The sequence below is a fragment of the Furipterus horrens genome, unplaced genomic scaffold (genome assembly GCF_987537825.1).
Source record: "Furipterus horrens unplaced genomic scaffold, mFurHor1.1.pri manual_scaffold_7, whole genome shotgun sequence".
NCBI lineage: Eukaryota > Metazoa > Chordata > Mammalia > Chiroptera > Furipteridae > Furipterus > Furipterus horrens.
In genome coordinates, this window is record NW_028327177.1 from 132,763,967 (window position 1) to 132,781,894 (window position 17,928).

Below are 17,928 nucleotides of genomic sequence, written 5' to 3' on the forward strand. Positions count from 1 at the left end.
AAACAGGAAGCAGGAGTCGTCAAGGCAGCTTAGGTATGACCAGCAGCTGGGGTTTGCTAGGTTTGCCAGGCTCCCTATGAATTTGCTAATTTGAATAATTTCACAGGCTGCAAGGCATAAGGGCTGTCCCTAGTTGTCTGGTACCTGCTCCCCCCAACTCCAGGCAATTAGGGCTGGGGTGGTGCAGAGTGGCTGGAGTTTGAGAGCCCAAAGGGAAGTGGTTGGGGTGTTGCATTAATCGGCTCCTTAAAGGAAACTCTCCAATCTCTACCCAGAGTTTCAAAACTGGGTCAATATACATTTTAAAAAATAAATTAAAAATATTATATCAAGCCCTGGCTGCTGTGGTTCAGTGGATTGAGCATCGGCCTGCAAGCCAAGTGTCGCTGGTTCGATTCCCAGTCAGGGCACATGACTAGATTGCACGTCAGGTCCCCAGTTGGGGGCACGAGTGAGAGGCAACCACACAGTGATGTTTCTCTCCCTCTCTTTCTCCTTTCCCCTCTCTCTAAAAATAAATAAATAAACAAATAAATAAATAAAATAAATTATTTAAAAATATATATATTATATCACACAGAGTGGTTTTATCTTGCATGCCTACTCAGATCCACCACCCGGAGCCCAGTGTTGAAAAGGATTCTGAGGGCAGACTCAGCAGGGAGCGTGCTGAGACTGATGGGGGGTGCCAGGCAGCAGTATATGGGGCAGCACAATTCCCGCAGCTGAACCCCATGTTAGAGAGCTGCCGTCTTGGATTCACGGGCCGCCCTGGAGCGAGCTCCTCCCTACAGTGAAAGAGAGGCATTAGCTGTCTCCACTGGGTGACTAGAGCATGGACTAATATCAGGAGCCTACTCTTGTTCTTGTTCTTCACGACTGCATCCTGTGTATTTCCTTCACTGCCCTGAAGACAAGTTGCCATTATATACATACATTATATATTTATTACTTATATTTTTATTAAGTGTTTTACTATATATGTGCTTATTATCCATCTTCTCATTAGAATATAGCTCTAGTAGAGACTTTGTTCACCAGTGTATAGTGAGGGTCTACTAAACTGGCTGTCTCAGAGTCAGCATTCTAGGATATTTGTTAAATGAGTTGGTGAATTTAAAAAACAACAAAGAATAGGCCTGGCCGGTGAGGCCCAGTTGGCTGGGTATCATCCAGCAAACCAGAAGGTTGCAGACTCCATCCCTGGTCAGGGCACATACCTACGTTATGGGTTCTGTCCCTGGTCAGGGTACATATGAGAGGCAACCAATCCATGTTTCTCTCTCACATCGATGCCTCTCTCCCTCTCTTTGTCCCTCCCTTCCTCCCTCTCTAAAATCAATAAGGATGTCCTCAGGTGAGGATAAACACACACACACACACAGTAAGGAGATGAATGTAACTCTCCTCGTTCACCGAGCAATTCTTCTGATCCTGGTGGAGCTCTTTTATTTTTTAGGAAAAGACAGAAGCCCCATCACAATGTCAGGAGAATGTCTGGTATTTCTCATAAAATCATTGCTTGTATTCCAGGGAGGGCCTTGTTTTAATGTGTGGCTCAGTTAATAGGGGTCACGTATGCAGGGATAGCCCACCTCTGGGCACAGTAAAGAGTGAGTCTCCACCTAGACTAGAAAAATAGAGGTTCGATTTAGGCAACATCCTCTTGCAATCTTAGGAAAAGGTGCCTCCCCCAATCTCCAGTTTTATTTCTACTTACAATGTCTACTAGACCATCAGCGAAGTCTTTGTAGTTGATACTAACACGTGGTTTCTTAGGTTATTAGGTTAAATAAAATCTGCTAGAGCTAGAAAAATTTTTCTATGTCAATTTTCATCCTCACTGCTTAATTAAATCCCTCACCTGGGAAAAGAGTAATTCTCAGCCACCTTGCTTTCTGTGGCATCAGCATGAAACCGTGGCTGTTGAAATATCAGAATGCCAGTTGTGTTTAATGTTTCAGGTGCAACAAGCTTGTTATACTTGGAATCCCCTATGAAGACAGATATTAACTGAGAATTGAAAATGACAGAGAGGAGATTGAATCAGAAGACCAAAATGAGCACACAAATCTACTTCCCTTCTTTCTACACTCCCTTAAAATGTCAGAAAATGTGTATTTTTTTTTTAAAGAATACATCCATAACAGTACTAGAAAACAAGAAATAATGCTATCAGAGACCCAAACATCTTGGGAGCTTCCTGGCAGCCTAGGAAATAGAATTGAGTCGAGAATGGTGAAGATGACTAGAGACTAAAGGATGCTTAAGGAAAAGAAACTACAGATGTAAGAGCACCAAGACTCACTGAACTCAAAGCAAATTTATCGAAGGGCCTGAGGTGTCTCTGGTGGCTTGATTGAATTAATGACCCAAATTCTTCACCCCAACCTGTATTCATGCCCTTTGCCATGAGACTTTGCCATGTTTCTTACCATAGAGGTGGTACCTATTACCCCATCCCTTGAGTCTGTACTGGCTTCATGACTTGCTTTGCCCAGTAAAATAAGGCAGAAATGACAGTGTAGAGTAGGAATTAAAACACACATCCACACACTCAAACACACATGCAGATGTGAAAATCAGACAAGAAGTGGCAGATCACCAGCACATCAACAAAAACATATAAGTTAAACTCAAGTAATTCTTGATGAATGATGTAATACACACACACACACACACACACGCATGCACAAGTCTAGAGCAAAATTCCAAATTATACCAACATAACAAGTAGCAGGACAGGAAAGTAGAGCTACGCAAAAGTATAATAGGTTTTAACACATTGTATGCAGGACACGGAAAATTACATTTTTTGCAAACTGTGCATAGAGTGCCTTTATCTTTCATAATAACGATGAAGAATACATTCTAAGGTAAGAAAATCAAAGTTTCATGAAGAAAATCAAAGTAGTTTTTAATTTATAGTGATTTTATGTAATGACAAAATTCACACGCATATTTCAAAAAATCTCCCGCTCCCACCATAATGCATCAGCACAAAACACCTGCATACAATGTTAAGAAGGTACTAAGAAAACATAGGTAATGATAAAGATAGTGACTAATTTTAGATGCACTAGTAAACTAAAGAAATATCAAAATACATAAACATATCTGCATGTAAACGCAAGTGTACGGAGGAAGCACAGGAAAGCATTGACAGTGGCCTCCTCTGGGCAGTGAAAGGAGGGTTGTAGGGCAGACTATGAAGGGCAACCTGTCCTTGAAACTTGTCAATGTCCAAATTTTAGAGTTTTTTATCCTGCAAATATGATCATCTGTGTATAAAAATAAAGCTAAGGATTAATTTTTTAATACAGCTTAGAAATTACATGTACTCTCAATATCTAACAAAACTATGTTCATGGGTGGGAAGAACTGGTAAAAGTTGTGTTCATTTTCTTTCTATTTATTTTAGAATTCTTTGTATAAAAGAAAAACTGTTACTTCCAACTTTTAAGTATCTGTGTTTGTTTGTATGTTTTATCCCCCACTGCCTCCTCACTCAACTCATTTACTCTTCATTTTAGACCAGGAGACATGATTACTCTTCTAGAAGACTCCAATGAAGACTGGTGGAAAGTAGGTATTTCTCTTTCTTTAAAAACAATCATTTGGTTACTATACTTACAACGAATGCTATAATTACAATGAATTGTGGATGCACGCCTCCTTTTTCCTTTCAGGGGAAAATTCAAGACAGGATTGGCTTCTTCCCAGCCAACTTTGTTCAGAGAGTAGAGCAAAATGAGAAGATTTTCAGATGTGTCAGAACCTTCATTGGGTGTAAGGAACAGGGGCAGATAACACTGAAAGAGAATCAGGTGAGTACAGCACACAAACGTACATCCAGTGTGACCAAAATACAAACATAGCAATATCTGTAAATCTAAATATTAGTGTAGTAGGATCTAAACATGCCAAACCAAAATGTTAGGAAGCTCACTCAGTGGCATCTGTCCACAAGAGGAAATGTCCATGATGTCCTAGCTGCAAGGTGAGGACATCTGGTCCCCATGCTTTTCTCTGAGGGTCACTGGTCTCTGATGTGGGCAGATGCCCCAATTTGGGCTCCATGCTGGTCTCCGCTAATGTGTGGTTCACTTTTCTTGGTCTCTTGGGAATATTTTGTTGTTACTTGCTGCTGCTGTGTTTCATAGTCCATTGCATTTGCTTTCAGTCACAGAGACCCCTCTTACATCTCCCTGTTCAGATTCCAAGCTTCTGCCTGATCACTGGAACCGTGACACTCCACAACCAGGAACTATCCTAGGCCCATGCCCTGAATATCTCCCACACCTAATCCAGAGGTGCTGGCGCCATCTTGCTCCAGCACTGTGTAGAATGTGGCGTTCACTCTGATGATGTAGATTTCCTGAGAAGTGAAGCATGAATCCCCTGTACCTATATGTCTTCATCCCTCTTGTTTCATGCTTCCCCATCTCACCCCTGGAATGTTGACAGAGACAAAGAGACAAGACACACATACACAGCTTAGCTCTTCGGCCAGCGGAGACAGGTTTTCCTCCTGCCCCTTCTTCTCTGACCGCAAGTCCCCTCATGCCATGTCCTATATCCGCACTATGGGCTAAAATAATATGGTCAAGCCTCCAAGTTTGCTCTTGATATATTTGGGAATCCTTTTGGAAATTAGATATTAGAAATTTATTTTCTCTCTGAATAAGTCTCATTGGAATCCAGACTCAGATCCCGCTCACCACTCTTCCAAAGTAAACACAAAGAGAGAGGAGAAAATGGGGCCCTATGCCATGTTTTTATTTTTGGAGACATAGCAAACTGGATGGGGACTAGGGGTCTGAAGGTTCTCCTCACCTCAGCCCCAGCACTGCCACCACTACCACTCAGAATCTTGGGACCCGACAGCCCCAGAAGGCCCATAGGAGAATGATGGATCGTAAAGATGTGTGATAAAACTGACATAGGAGATCAGAGGTCCGATGATCTCCCAGGAGGGGCCAGAAAGGAGAAGCCCTAACAGATGATGATAAACCCCTCGGACCTTTCCAATCAGAACTACTCCCTTTGCAGAAGTGAGGACAGACCTAAGAGAGAAGATAGAAATCTTCAAGTATTGTGTCGCCATCTTAAATGATAGTTTTATAAACAGTGAAGGAATAAGTTAAGTATTAATGATACAATGGTAGTGAAAAATTATACAAACATAAGGGAAAAGAGAAACTAGGAAGGTTTATTTCAAGGCTTTTTTCTTTTCCTTTCAATTACTTTTATGATGAAAATTTTTAAAGACTAAATTTTTAAAGAAACAAAGTTAAAAATACTCAATCTTATCTTCTGAATCTAATAATGTAAAATATACAGGATTGCCGTGATTTTCCTGGGCCTCAATCTTGCACATGCTCACACACACGTGCACCCACACACACACTCAGACAACACACCACCGTGTCCCACCACTACTGCATCTGATGACAGTAGCTATTGCCAATAGAAATGCAAGTACCTCCGTCTAGTGATTTTTTTTATTATTAAGATTTCTAATATCCTTAGGAAATTGGGTCACTGGGCTCTATGATCTCACCCAATTCTTCCCACTTCTTATAAAAATTGCTTACAAGATATGCCCACTTTGGGACAGACTGCATTTTATAAATTATACAACCTTTCCTTTGCCTGGTCCCTTGTGAACATGACAGAGTTTAAAGAGATCAAAAGCCATCCATGTGCCAGCATGAAATACACCTCGCTTAAGACCTCCTGCTCCTTCATTTTCTGCCCAAAGTTGCTCATTCTCCCTGAAGCTGGTGTCTGCCTAACACATCGCTTGCCCGTGTGTTCCCTAGGAATAACAGAAGTCATCCTCTGCTACCTGTAAGAGTAGTGGCATCTGAGAGATTCCCCTTTACAACAGCATCCCTGGGCAACCCCACCATCTCCCTTCCTCCCGGCAGATTGCGTTAACCACTCTGCTTCCCATAAATATATGGAAAACTCTAATGGCTATTACTCTTTGGCTTACGATAACCTGTTTTGGGGTCTGTTTCATAAGAGAGACCGTTTTATCTCCAGTCTCTGGTTCGCAGATAAGGAAATAACAGATTAATACTGTCCTAGGCATTGTCACAATAATGATTGTTGTAAGTATCATCACTACTATTAGTCATTATTTTAAAATGTCATACATATATTACATAATATTTGTAAAGCTTATATGTACCTACAACATTTTATTTCAGGTTACACACACGCCCTATAAATTTTACAGAGTAATTATTCACTATTTATACTTTGTAAATGAAGAAACGAAGGCTCATAGAGGTCACCTGTCTTGCTCAGGGGCACAAAAACTTGGTAAGCGGCCAGGCTGGAACTTAAACACAGTCTTCAGGCTCCAAATCAATGCCTCCCACTGAGCCATGTGCCCTGGCCATTGTGGAACAAACTGAATAGTATGACACTATTTACTCAGTTTTGTTCCCAGGGAAGGCAAGTGTCATAACGGTGAGAGTCCTAGGACTAGAGAGCCCCTTGAAAACAAATTCGTGCTCATTCAAACACCCTACTAAGCCATTCTTGATTCCAGGCCATTGGAATCATCCTCATCAGACTGAGACTCTTAATGCCACACACACCCCATAAACCAAGCACGCACATTCCCCAGCTGGATTCCATGCCAACACTTCAAACTTCTCCGAGTTTACCCAGCTGTGTCCTTCCTGCTCCAAAAAATTTGGAAAGTCTTTCAAATGAAATAAATTCAGGAAGGATGTTCATGTTTGTTGGCAAAGTGTTACTAAGTCATTTTGCCAGCATGTTTGATTTTTTTCTCAGAATAATCTTATGCTTCCCCATTTGAGATTAAACATTATTTTCATGTTATTAATATACAAATTGGTAAAACCAGAAGAGTAATTAAAATTTGCTCAAGTTGATCAGTTTCCAGAAGCAGAACATCTGCTCAATGACGTGTACAAATTCCTTGGCCATATTTCCCCCGCCCCAGAATATTTTCTGGGAATGAGCTCACACCTACTGTCCACTGTCATGGCTGAACTGGCAGCCATGTCTCTTCTCTTAGATGTGTTGAAGGCACAACATAGGATTTCAACCTGAACCTGGAACCACATAGATCTGCCCATAGTTGCTTAGGAAAGTGACAAAACCCCTGATATTTGTCCAGCCTGGTGCTTCTTAACTGTGTGGTCTTTGGACCACCTGAGTTAGAATCACCTGGAAGCATGCTGAATGTGCAGATTCCTGACTCCACTCTAGATCAGATGAAGCAGAACCTTTCAGGGTAAAAGGCAGAGAATCGGTCTCTTTTGCAGTCTCCCCAGGTGTTGTGATCAAAGTTAAGGGTTGAGAATGACCTTCATTTTCATTACCTCGCTTTGAGTCCTGTAGTATTTCTGTGAGAACTAAAGGCATTTTTATTTACAATTATATACTGATCAACAAAAGCCACTGAGGTCTCTTTTCCACTACACAAATTTTCTGTTTTCAATCTTTGTCGATGTGGCAACCAACTTCAGTGTTAGCAACTTGAAATAAAATTTACATTTTAAAAATCTATTACTGAGAAAAGAATTTTAATTTGTATCCACTTTAGTATCCTGAATTATTTTAGGTATAAAATTGAGGGGCATATTATATAGTAGCAAGAACATGGGTTCTGGTGTCACACGGAAATGGATCCATGTCCTGTGGGGTTTTGGCAAAGTCACCTGTGAATATCAACATTCTCATCTGTAAAATTGGTATAGTGACATCTCCCGCCTGACTTGGAGGTGATGGTTAAATGTTATTCACTGGTGATGGGAGCTTAGCAAGATTATTTCCCTTGCCACCATCATAGTCAGAGTCAAGCCTGAATGGGGAATTCATCAGCAGTGGCCAATGCCACCTAGAATTACTTACTAAGCATCAGAAAATAGCCAGTATGATATTTATAACCCTAACAATATAAAAAGACAAATGCTCATTAGCAGGGGAAAAAGGAGAAATTTGATTCTGAAAATAAATGCAATGCATCTCTAATTAAATCACATTTCTGCCTCTGGGGTTATTATATTATTTTTTCATAGCTCCCTTGTTTCCAAATAGAATTAAGTTACCCTTTTGTTGTGAACACAACCAGAGTCTGTATTAACATGAGTATGTTTTCTTTATTTCTGAAATTTAAAAAATATCCTTACTAAAATCAACTTAAAACACCATAAAAGTATTGATAGTTCAGTTCCTAGTTCTGTCATCCCTATAGAACCGTGTTCATTGGTTCTTTGTGTTCTATCAAGTTTTAAAGAAAACAATTATTTTTAGATTATAAAACTAAACTGCATTTATTATGGAGAAAATTTGGGAAAGACCCCCCCCCCAAAAAAAAGGATAAGAAAGAAAATAAAGATCACAGATAATTCAACCTCAAACCTATTATTAACAAAAACACTTTGGTATCTTTCCTACCAAATATTTCTTCTAATTTTCATATTTTGATATCCTATTCTATTTAGTTTCCCAACTTATTTTTTTAACACAGTCACTAAATGTTTATGAGAACACAGTTTTTAGCAGCTGTATAACAAACATGTCCTATAAATCAGAATAGTTGACAGACTATGACCCATGGATCAAATCTGGCCTGATTTTTAAATAAGATTTATTAGAACAAAGTTTGTTAGGACATAGACTCATACATACATGTAGTCTGTGGCTGTTTTCACACTACAGTGGCTGAGTTGTGTTATTGAAACAGAGACAATATGACCTAAAAGCCTAAAATATTTACTATTTTTCTTTTACAGAAAAAGTTTGCCAACCCCTAATCTAGAAGTACAGGGAAGTATTTAAGTATTCCCCTACTGTTGAATATTCAGAGTTTTTATTTGTTTACCTATTATTGATAACTGCAACGATTATTTTTAAACCTAAATCTTTTTCCATGACTGATTACTTTCTTAGGCTATCCTTCAGAATTGATAGGAGAACATGTAAAAGATTTTTACAATTCTTGATACATGCTACACAGTTGCCTCTAAAAGGGTTGGGCACATCAGCTGTTTATGAGAATAGTCAAGCCACCACATCCTTTTTATGTCATTAGGTAGATGAATCATATTTCATGTTCATCTGCATTGCCAGGATGGTTAGAGATGTTGAACTCTTATCACATATGTATTAGGTATTATATTTCTCTTATATAATAACCTGTTTGAGTACTTTGCCTATTTTCTTACATTATTGAAAGAGTTTTCTATCTTTTAAGAATATTTACAACTGGTCTACCACCTGTGGCCAGCATTTTCCCATTTATCATTTGGCTTTTAATCTTAATGATTCTCCCTTCAGAAATTTAGTAATTCTTTGAACCATCTCCATTTTATAATATTTTCCTTAGAGTGTTAATCTATTTATTGCTTTCCACTTTATCACTCTCCAGTTCTTCCTAAGAGAACAGTTCAAGATACCCACTTCTCTTTAATTTCCTGAAGTTTCAATTCAGTCCTTCATTGCTTCTCACGTGAACTTTTAATTTAGTGATCATTTCCTTGCAGTGTTTTCTCCTCAATTTGCCCCCTTTCCTCTGCAGCATGTCCTCTTTATATCTTATTACATCACTCTTAACCTGAAGAGATTCTTTCCTTAACACATAAAGATCAAGTCTTCCTTCAATCTACTATGTTCAATATATCTGAAAGTTATTTTTCAAACATATGCACATATTTTCTGCAATATTTTTTAATGTTTTATAGTAACAGCCTTGATTCATTTATCTGGTGGTAATCAGAATAACATGTCTGAATCCCGAAAACTTTGAATATGTTACCTTACCATGGCAAGAAGGTCTCTGTAGATGGGGTTAACTTTAGCACCTTGAGATGGGAGATTATCCTGGATTGTCCAAGTGAGCCCAGTGTAGTCACAGGAATCCTTACAAGAGGAAGACAGGAGGGTCAGAGTCAGATAAGTAGGTGTAATGATGGATGCAGAGGTTGGAGAGAGAAATACGAAGAAGTTATGCTGCTGGTCTTGAAGACGGAGGAAGGGGCCAGGAACCATGAAATACAGACCTCTAAAACCTGAAGGCAAGGAAACAGATTTTCTCTTACAGCCTCCAGAAGAAATGCAGCCCTATTGACAGCTTGATTTTAGGACTTCTGATCTCCAGAACCACACGAAAATTAATTTGTGTTGTCTCAAGCCACCAAATTTGTGGTAACTTTCTACAGCAGCCATAGGAAATTAAAGCAAAGGGTACTTTGCGGATAGATTAGGGTTATGGACACAATGGTGGAAAATATCTTAGATTGTTTTGGTTGGCCAAATCTAATCACTTGCTCCCTTAAAAGCAGTGAAATGTATCTGGCTGGAGTCAGAGAGATGCCGAGAAGAGGGTAGAAGAGAGATGAGATAAGAAATTAAGTGTGAGAAGGACTCAACCCACTCTTACTGTATTTGAAAATGTGGGAAGGAGTCACAAGTCAGGGAATGACCCTGCACTGACAGCCAGCAAGGAAACAGGCACCTCAGTCCTACAACCATAAGGAACTGAATTTGGCAACAGCCTAAATGAGCCTGGAATTGAATTCTCTCCTAGAGAAATAGAAAGGAAACAAAAGAGTGGGACCTCATTTACTTCTTGATTTTTGGACTTGTGAAACCCAGAGCAGAGAAAACTAGCCAAAACCACCAGGCATCAGACCTACAAAACTGATATAATCAATTGTGTTGTTTAACACTAAGTTTGTGGCAATTTGTTACAACAACAATAGCAAACTCATACACATCTCAAGTTACAAAACTCAAATTGAGTCAACTTCAAAAGTAGTTTTTCGTGTATTCCAGGAGTTTAGAATGCTGGAGGGGAAAAAACAACTGAGGTTTCCCAGCTGAAAAGATAAGTGTGGATCAGTGTAGGTCCAGCTCACGGTCCACTCAGGTGTATTCGGATCTATTCAGTCAGAGGAGCAGATAATTATGTATGACTCATACTAATTTCTGGTACCTAAGAGGCAGGTATCCAATGTTGGTCTGCTGGGTTAAGTTAGGATTTGCTTCTTTTACCATTAATTTTTCCCCAAAAACATGCTAAACTTTTGGAGTACATGAAAACTTTCTACATTTTTTTTTTTGCAAGACCCCCATAGTCTTTCTGTCTCCATTCCTACCAACTGTGCCTTACTTGTTGAGACCTCAACTCCCAGGAGACACTTGTGCCATCTCTTAATTTTTTCCCTACTTCCTTTTCTAGAAAGACCACAAATTCTAATACATGTAGAAAGGCATTGATTGGGAGGAGGGGCGTGTGGGAAGGGAAGAGTATATTTTAGCTACATCAGAAAGCAGAGCCCGTAATAATAAAGAAATGGCTGCCCGATTTTCAGCTCTGGGCAAGTGTTGTATCTCGGAGTCTGGGACAGACCTTGGAGAAGGAGATCTCTTTTAGGCTCATAGATTTATCCTTGATACAGTGGCACAACTTGCGTTTGTCACCAACTGAGCTCAGCACCAAAGGTCACAGAAATTCCATTCAGCTTCTAAAATGGCCATCAGCCTGGGCAGTTAGTGTTATGGTAATTCTTCTCCATCCACCCCAACCCTGTATTTTTTCATAGATATTTTGAGGGGAAGACTCAAAGAGGGCTAGGCAAAAAAAATCTTTTTAAATAAAATGATTGCTCATCTAATATCAGTGGCAGCACATTTGAATGTTAATGAGTTTGGAGGTCATGCAAGGGACAACCTTAGATGATAATAGTATGTGTGCCCCCAGGAGTGGGTTATTAGAACTTTATCCAGGTAGGACTAAATGGGACTGAGCCAAGAGGGGCATTTGACCATCAGGCAGCAAAATTAGGGGCAACATAGGAGAAGAAGCAGAGGGCCCTGGAGTGGGTCAGCAAGCAGACATCAAGTAGAGACACAGTATGGAAAATCCAGTCCACTCCCATGGTCTTTAAAAACTAAAGGAGTGAGAGCAGGAGGGGTGGGAGAGCTACAAATGCAGAAACTGGAGCAGAAACATGGATGAGTGGTATTTAAGTAGTAGTAGTAATAATAATAATAACAACAACAATAATACTATAGACTAATAAGAGACCAAAGCTTGAATGCTATGTTAAAGTTTAACCATAAAACTGAACTTGCAACCCAGCAAAGAGTCTAGAGTTTGGGCATGAGATTGGGAAGAAATGGGGTAACTCTTTTAAGATAGAAAACCATAACTCATATGTGTTTTATATGAAGAACGCTGAGCGATACTAAGAGGCCGGCTGTAACTGGGCTTGATAGTTAGGTAAGCACTGGGCTGGTTGGAGATGGTGTGCTGAGTCTGTAGGGTATCTCTGCTCTGTATATGTGGTACCCACCTTGGTACTGAAATGCCCAGCTCACCACTGCTACACACATGATATCTCAAAGTCAGGTCCACACCACTGTCAGTGAGCAGGACTGGCAGCAATAGGAAGGAAGCTGGTTCAACCTTTGGAAGTGTTTTGGTGGCAAAGAGAGAGGGAGGGAGAAAGAAAAGGGAGAGAAGGAAAAAGGAGAGAGGGAAGGATGACAGCAGGTAACAAAAGAAGAAGAGGGAAGAGGAGAAGAGAAAAGAGGAGAGGAGGGAAAAAGAACTGCTTTAAATAAATCTGACCCTCTCCTTCCTCCACTTAAGATCCTTTAACATCCGACCGTTGATTGATGCCAACATTCACTTTTGCCCTTTTCCCATACTGAGGAGCCCTGATTTTTGTTCCTTGTCCACCTGTTTCCTCCATGACTCAGGTAAATTCTAACTGAATTGATGGAATGGGTCCTATTCTCCTTCGTGATGATTATTTTAGCAGTTGGCTCGTGACTCACTTCCAGTCAATGAAATAGGTCAGAAGGTCAGCTGAGAGACTTAGCAGGGCTTGCATGTCCCCACGTTCTTGGCCCTGGCAGCCTTTCTTGCTTTATCTCCTACTATTCGCCACCTCCATCTCTAGTTACGTTGTTCTAGCTGGGCATTCCAAAGGGCCACGAACTTATCTGCTAGGCTAGACCTGATTGACATATACTTTCACATCGTCACCTTTTCTTTACTCATTAATTCATCCAAACATATTAATTATATAAGATATTAAATTTTTATATTGCCAGTCAGTTTACTAAGTGTCATTCACTGGATGATCAGTGATTAAAACAGGAATGGCCCTTGCACTCAACACACATGAAATTACTCAATGAAATGTCTTTCTTCCCAGTTCTGCTCAATAAGCAATGTGAGGGCAGGAATCTGTCTGTTCTCACTAGTTTCCCAGCTTCTGGGATGGTATCCAGCACATAGTAGGCACCCAATGAAATCATACTGAATGCATGAATAAATGAGTGAATGAATGAATGAATGAATGAATGCAGAAAGCAGGAAATTAAGGATCCTTATACAGTTAAGGTATCTATGACTTGGCCTGATGAGTTGAACATTTGCAAGAATACTAAACCACCCAGCTCATCTGAAATGGAGGGATTTTCTAGGCTGTGGGATTTCCATTGTTAAAATTGAGAAAGTCCTGGGCAAACCAAAATAAGTTGGTCACCCTATTCGTGACACTTCGACCCAAATAACTTCCCTTGTTCTCCCTCAGCTCCCACCCTTTTCCTACTTACAATTAATCTTCTGAGCTGGTCTTTCCATCCCATCTCTAAATGAAAGGAAATGTTTCCAGCTCTGCCACTGCTTCCAAAAATGGTAGATTCTCAAGCTGTTCTTGATCCTCATTCACCCAGCTGAATCTCAGAAAGCATCCAATGCCTGGACCTCATTACAAACCCAGGGTTCTGCCTCATTTCTTACCAAACCTTTCCTCATGGAGCCACAACTTCCCACCCTGACACTGTGCTCCCTTTTCTAGTTGGATGCCCCACGGACCTCAATCAGCAGTGATTCCACCTGCAGATTCTAGCTTCTTGCTTGTTCACACTTGGTTTTTTATTTCCTTGGCATTCAGATCTGCCTGACTTCTGAAGAAGAACAAGATGGCTTTATCAGAGTCCTCAGTGGGAAGAAGAGAGGCCTTGTCCCCCTGGATGTCCTAGAAAATGTCTGATTGTTGGCTCCTCCTCCTTCTGCAGCAGGCAAGCTCTGCTGTAATGCCTCATCTCACACTGTGTCAACCGTGAGGCGCTGTCACACGGACCCAGCCACCCAGGAAACAGTGAGACAAGAAAGACTCAAGGATCTGAGACTGTGATGTGACAGCTACAAGACAGAGGGTCCATCACACAGCAAAGCCAAGCTGCCCAAGGTGGGGATGAGGCCGAGAAAGTCCCTGGCAGACGGGAGGACCCTACCTGGTGACGGTAGCAGGACAGTAACCACAGCTGTTCCCCAGGACTCAACCCCATCCCTGTCCCTCTGGAATGTACTCCAGCCTGCGACACAGCCCCAGTGCGAGGTTCAGATCCATGCAGCCAAGTGTGATTCTTGTTCCAGACCTTTGTCCTCAGTACTGACCAATGAGCATCATCACATCTGAGGCCCCAAGCAGTCCCTCTAAAGAGCATCAGGAAGTCCTACTGCCTAGGCTCCAACATTCCAGGGCTCCCTGGGCCCCCTCACTTTGTGACTGTGTTGTGTCTTCTGTCCTCCGAGTAAGTCCTAGTGGTGTGCATTACACGTGAGAGCTCAGTTGATGTGGCACCAACTTCAAAGACCTTATCTGCCCAAAGATGGCTGACATGCAGTCCCCTCAGCTTCTCCAGCAACCAACAGGTGACAGAGCAGGAGAGGTGGCATAGATACAAAGGGCAGAGTGGGGCTAATGTAGGGAAAGGGGCCCTTCTTCATTGAAGATTATACAGCTCTTTCAGTAATAAAGTCCTTTCCCCAACAAGATGGAGCCGAGGAAGAGAATGTGACAAAAGGTCTCCGTGAGGAGCTTCACTTTCACCTCACATCTTCTGTGCTAGGGGAACATTTTTCCATCATGCCATCGGTAAGGCTCCCCCTTGGACGCTAAATCCACCTTAAAAAGGGCCAGAAACATGGAGAAGATCCAACAGCATCTTGGGAGAAAAGTAACCGAATTGGAACCCATTCTTCTTTAGGGCAGTATGTTATACCCTAGCAGATATAAAATGGAAAAGTATCCCTAATGCTTCAGCCTCAGAGAGCAGAGAAACTTGGGGCTTATTTAGCATCAGCTAGGGGAGTCTTGTTCCTCTGTACTTGTACTACTGTTTACAAGAATGGAATATACTGTGATTGCCTTTCTCTTCCTTCAAACTTGCATCCTGTTCCTCTTTAATATGGTTAAACTTCAACTCACAGTGACCTTGGAATCAATGTCAGTTTGATTTATTTGGTTGCAGAGCAATAAAACCATTAGAACAATTGGCTTTTAAAAGACTTAAATGGATGCATCCTGTGCACGTAAGCATCATTGGGAAACCAAAGCATCATCCATCTCCATTTATTTCTTTTGTTACTGCTCAGCATGAAGACAGGAGCTGAAATTGGATGGCTGCTGGTCTCACAGTTGTTTGGATGCCTTACTCTCATTTTAAAGCCAGCCTCCAGAATGTCCTCCCTCTCTGATACAACCTGCAAAACTGAGTGTACAGAGCTAGATGGATTCTTGGCGAGCCAGGGTGGGTAATATGACTGCCGTTCTGTAACACTGGAATGCTGGAGGACCAATGCTCTTTGCCTCTAATTCAATATTCCAGTTAATAAAAAATAACACAGTGGCCAGAAAGAGCATAGGAAATGTGTGTCCTGATCTCTTCTTTCCAGTAGAATATCCATTGAAGCTCATTGGTAAGGTGGTGTCATATCCTATGCAAATTTAATTTGCAATCAAAAATCGGTTTGTCTTTTGAAGTTGAATAGAAGACTGTGAGAGACAGCTTCCAAAGTAGTCCCCCCGTGACCTCTGCCTCCGGACATTCTCGCCTTTGTGTACCCCACTGCCACATTGAGTAGGGCTGGTCTTATGTGACCAATAGAATATAGCAGAAGTGACATTGCATGACATTTGAGGCTAGGTCAAAAAGTCTTTGCAGCTTCTGCCTTGATCTCATGAAACAGTCTCTCTGGGAACCCTGAGCCGCCACGTAAATTTGTCTCCTCTGTGGCCACCATGCAGGAGGGGCCCAGGAAAGAGATCACACGTTTCTGCAGTTAACATCCTGGAGCAGCAGTCAGCCCTGCTGAGCCTTGCCCAGGTTATAGATTGATGAGCAAGATAAATATGGTTAGGTTTTTTTAAGTCACTAAAGTTTAGAGTGATTTTTTTTTTAAGTACAGAAGCAGATAACTGGAACAAGGACTTTGTAATTAGAGCCAATGTTAGAAAGGAGAAAACATACTCTTCCTGCACAATAAGGCCCAAAAGTTTTTGCCAACATCAAGTGATCCTCCAAATGCAAGTGTGCCTTAAAGTTCTGGTCATCCAAATACCAGAAAAAGGCAGGTGCTCCTCACAGCAAAGATTGCCACAGAGGCTTAAACACACACACATACACACACACACACAGATTCTGGGAGTGAGAGCTTTTTTTTCTCCTGACTGTCTGCAGAAATAGTGAGAACAAGGACAGCTATGACCTACCAAAGTCTTTAAGGTTTCCATGACCCAAGAAATAGCTGGAAGAAGGACCACAGCTTCAGAAGGAAGATGAAATGCAAGCCTCAGGAAACAGACTCTGGTGAGGAGACAGGGAAGGAGAGGAAAGTGCTAATATGAGAAGAACAAAGGGCGGCCAGGGTGGGGGAGGGGTATTCTTCACAGTGGAAGGGAAAGGGCTTGTATCCCCTCACCTCCTGCCTCTGCCTCCAGCTGAAGGATGCTGCACACGTACCCAACCCCAGGGAGCTGTGCCCAGCATTTCACCAATGCTGTAGGCTGGGGGTTCAGTCATGGTGGATTTGAAATAAAGAACTGATTGATCTTTCCTCAGGGCTCTAGAAGGTGAAGGATAGAATTTCTCTCACCCCCATCACTAGCAGACTGAGGTCCCTCTACTGTGGGCAGTGGGGCTACAAAGAGAACCCATGTGTAGGTGTCCAGTAGGGATGATTGCACAGATCACTGTAACTCCCCAACTTGACACACCAAATACACACACACACACACTCTCTCTTCCATCAAGAGGAAGAATCTAGCATCTGGGTTACATGTTTAAAGCAGCTAGTGCGGGTGGGAGATGGGATATATAGCAGGAGCTTATTAAAGTTAGGCCTCTTTGCTTTTAAAGAGAGAAAAATAAAATCCACAAAAAGATCACAACATATGTAATAGTCTTATGCCAATTTCTGCTAAAAGTAGAAAACAAACAAACACCATGAAAGTCCAAAAGCAGGCCCAGGCCACTGGTTGCTCCCAGGAGAATAGAGCCAGGAAGAATTCCTACTGGTCGACCCCAGCCTAGAGCTAGACTCAGGCAGCTGTGAAAAGTGTTGTGTGCTCAAATAGAAGCTCAGATTCAAATAAAGTGAACCAGACTTCTTCACTCAGGACTTCCCAGAGCCTATAAAAGGGAATTTAGAATCATAGAACACCTCATGACACCAGTTAGAACATTCCAAGGAATACAACTGGTAAATGCCCCAATAGAGGATTCTCATATAATACTGTATCCACCTGGTAACTCCCAAACTCCCTAATAGCCCTTCTCTCCCGACATCTCACTAAGTTACCTGGGAAATATTGAAAAGGGCAAAAGTGTATAACCATAGTAAAAATAAAGACTCAAAGACCATCTACCCTAGAATCTGAGTCTGCAGGGAGTAGGAGGAAGTGGAATCTGTGTCCCCAAGGGGTAAAAAATACAGGAGGACCAGTAGCTTTATCTTACTCAAATTGTTTTGGCAAATACTGACGAGAGGACATAGGCTCGTATAAATCTGGGAATAAAAGGACATTCAGCATTGCCCAAAATGGCATCCTCAGAAAACTGAGTGAGCAGGTATAT

The 17,928-nt window shown here is 41.4% G+C and overlaps 1 protein-coding gene across 1 annotated transcript in view; it reads left to right on the plus strand.

Moving 5' to 3' along the window:
- STAC (SH3 and cysteine rich domain) overlaps nt 1-15,707 on the plus strand; it is a 117,466-nt gene extending 101,759 nt beyond the window's left edge. The window contains exons 9-11 of the mRNA XM_090283044.1: nt 3,534-3,585; nt 3,690-3,827; nt 13,962-15,707. Coding sequence (XP_090139170.1) covers nt 3,534-3,585; nt 3,690-3,827; nt 13,962-14,060 — 289 coding nt within the window. The 3' untranslated portion in view covers nt 14,061-15,707. The remainder of the gene's footprint in view (nt 1-3,533; nt 3,586-3,689; nt 3,828-13,961) is intronic.
- Nucleotides 15,708-17,928: the final 2,221 nt, after the last annotated feature.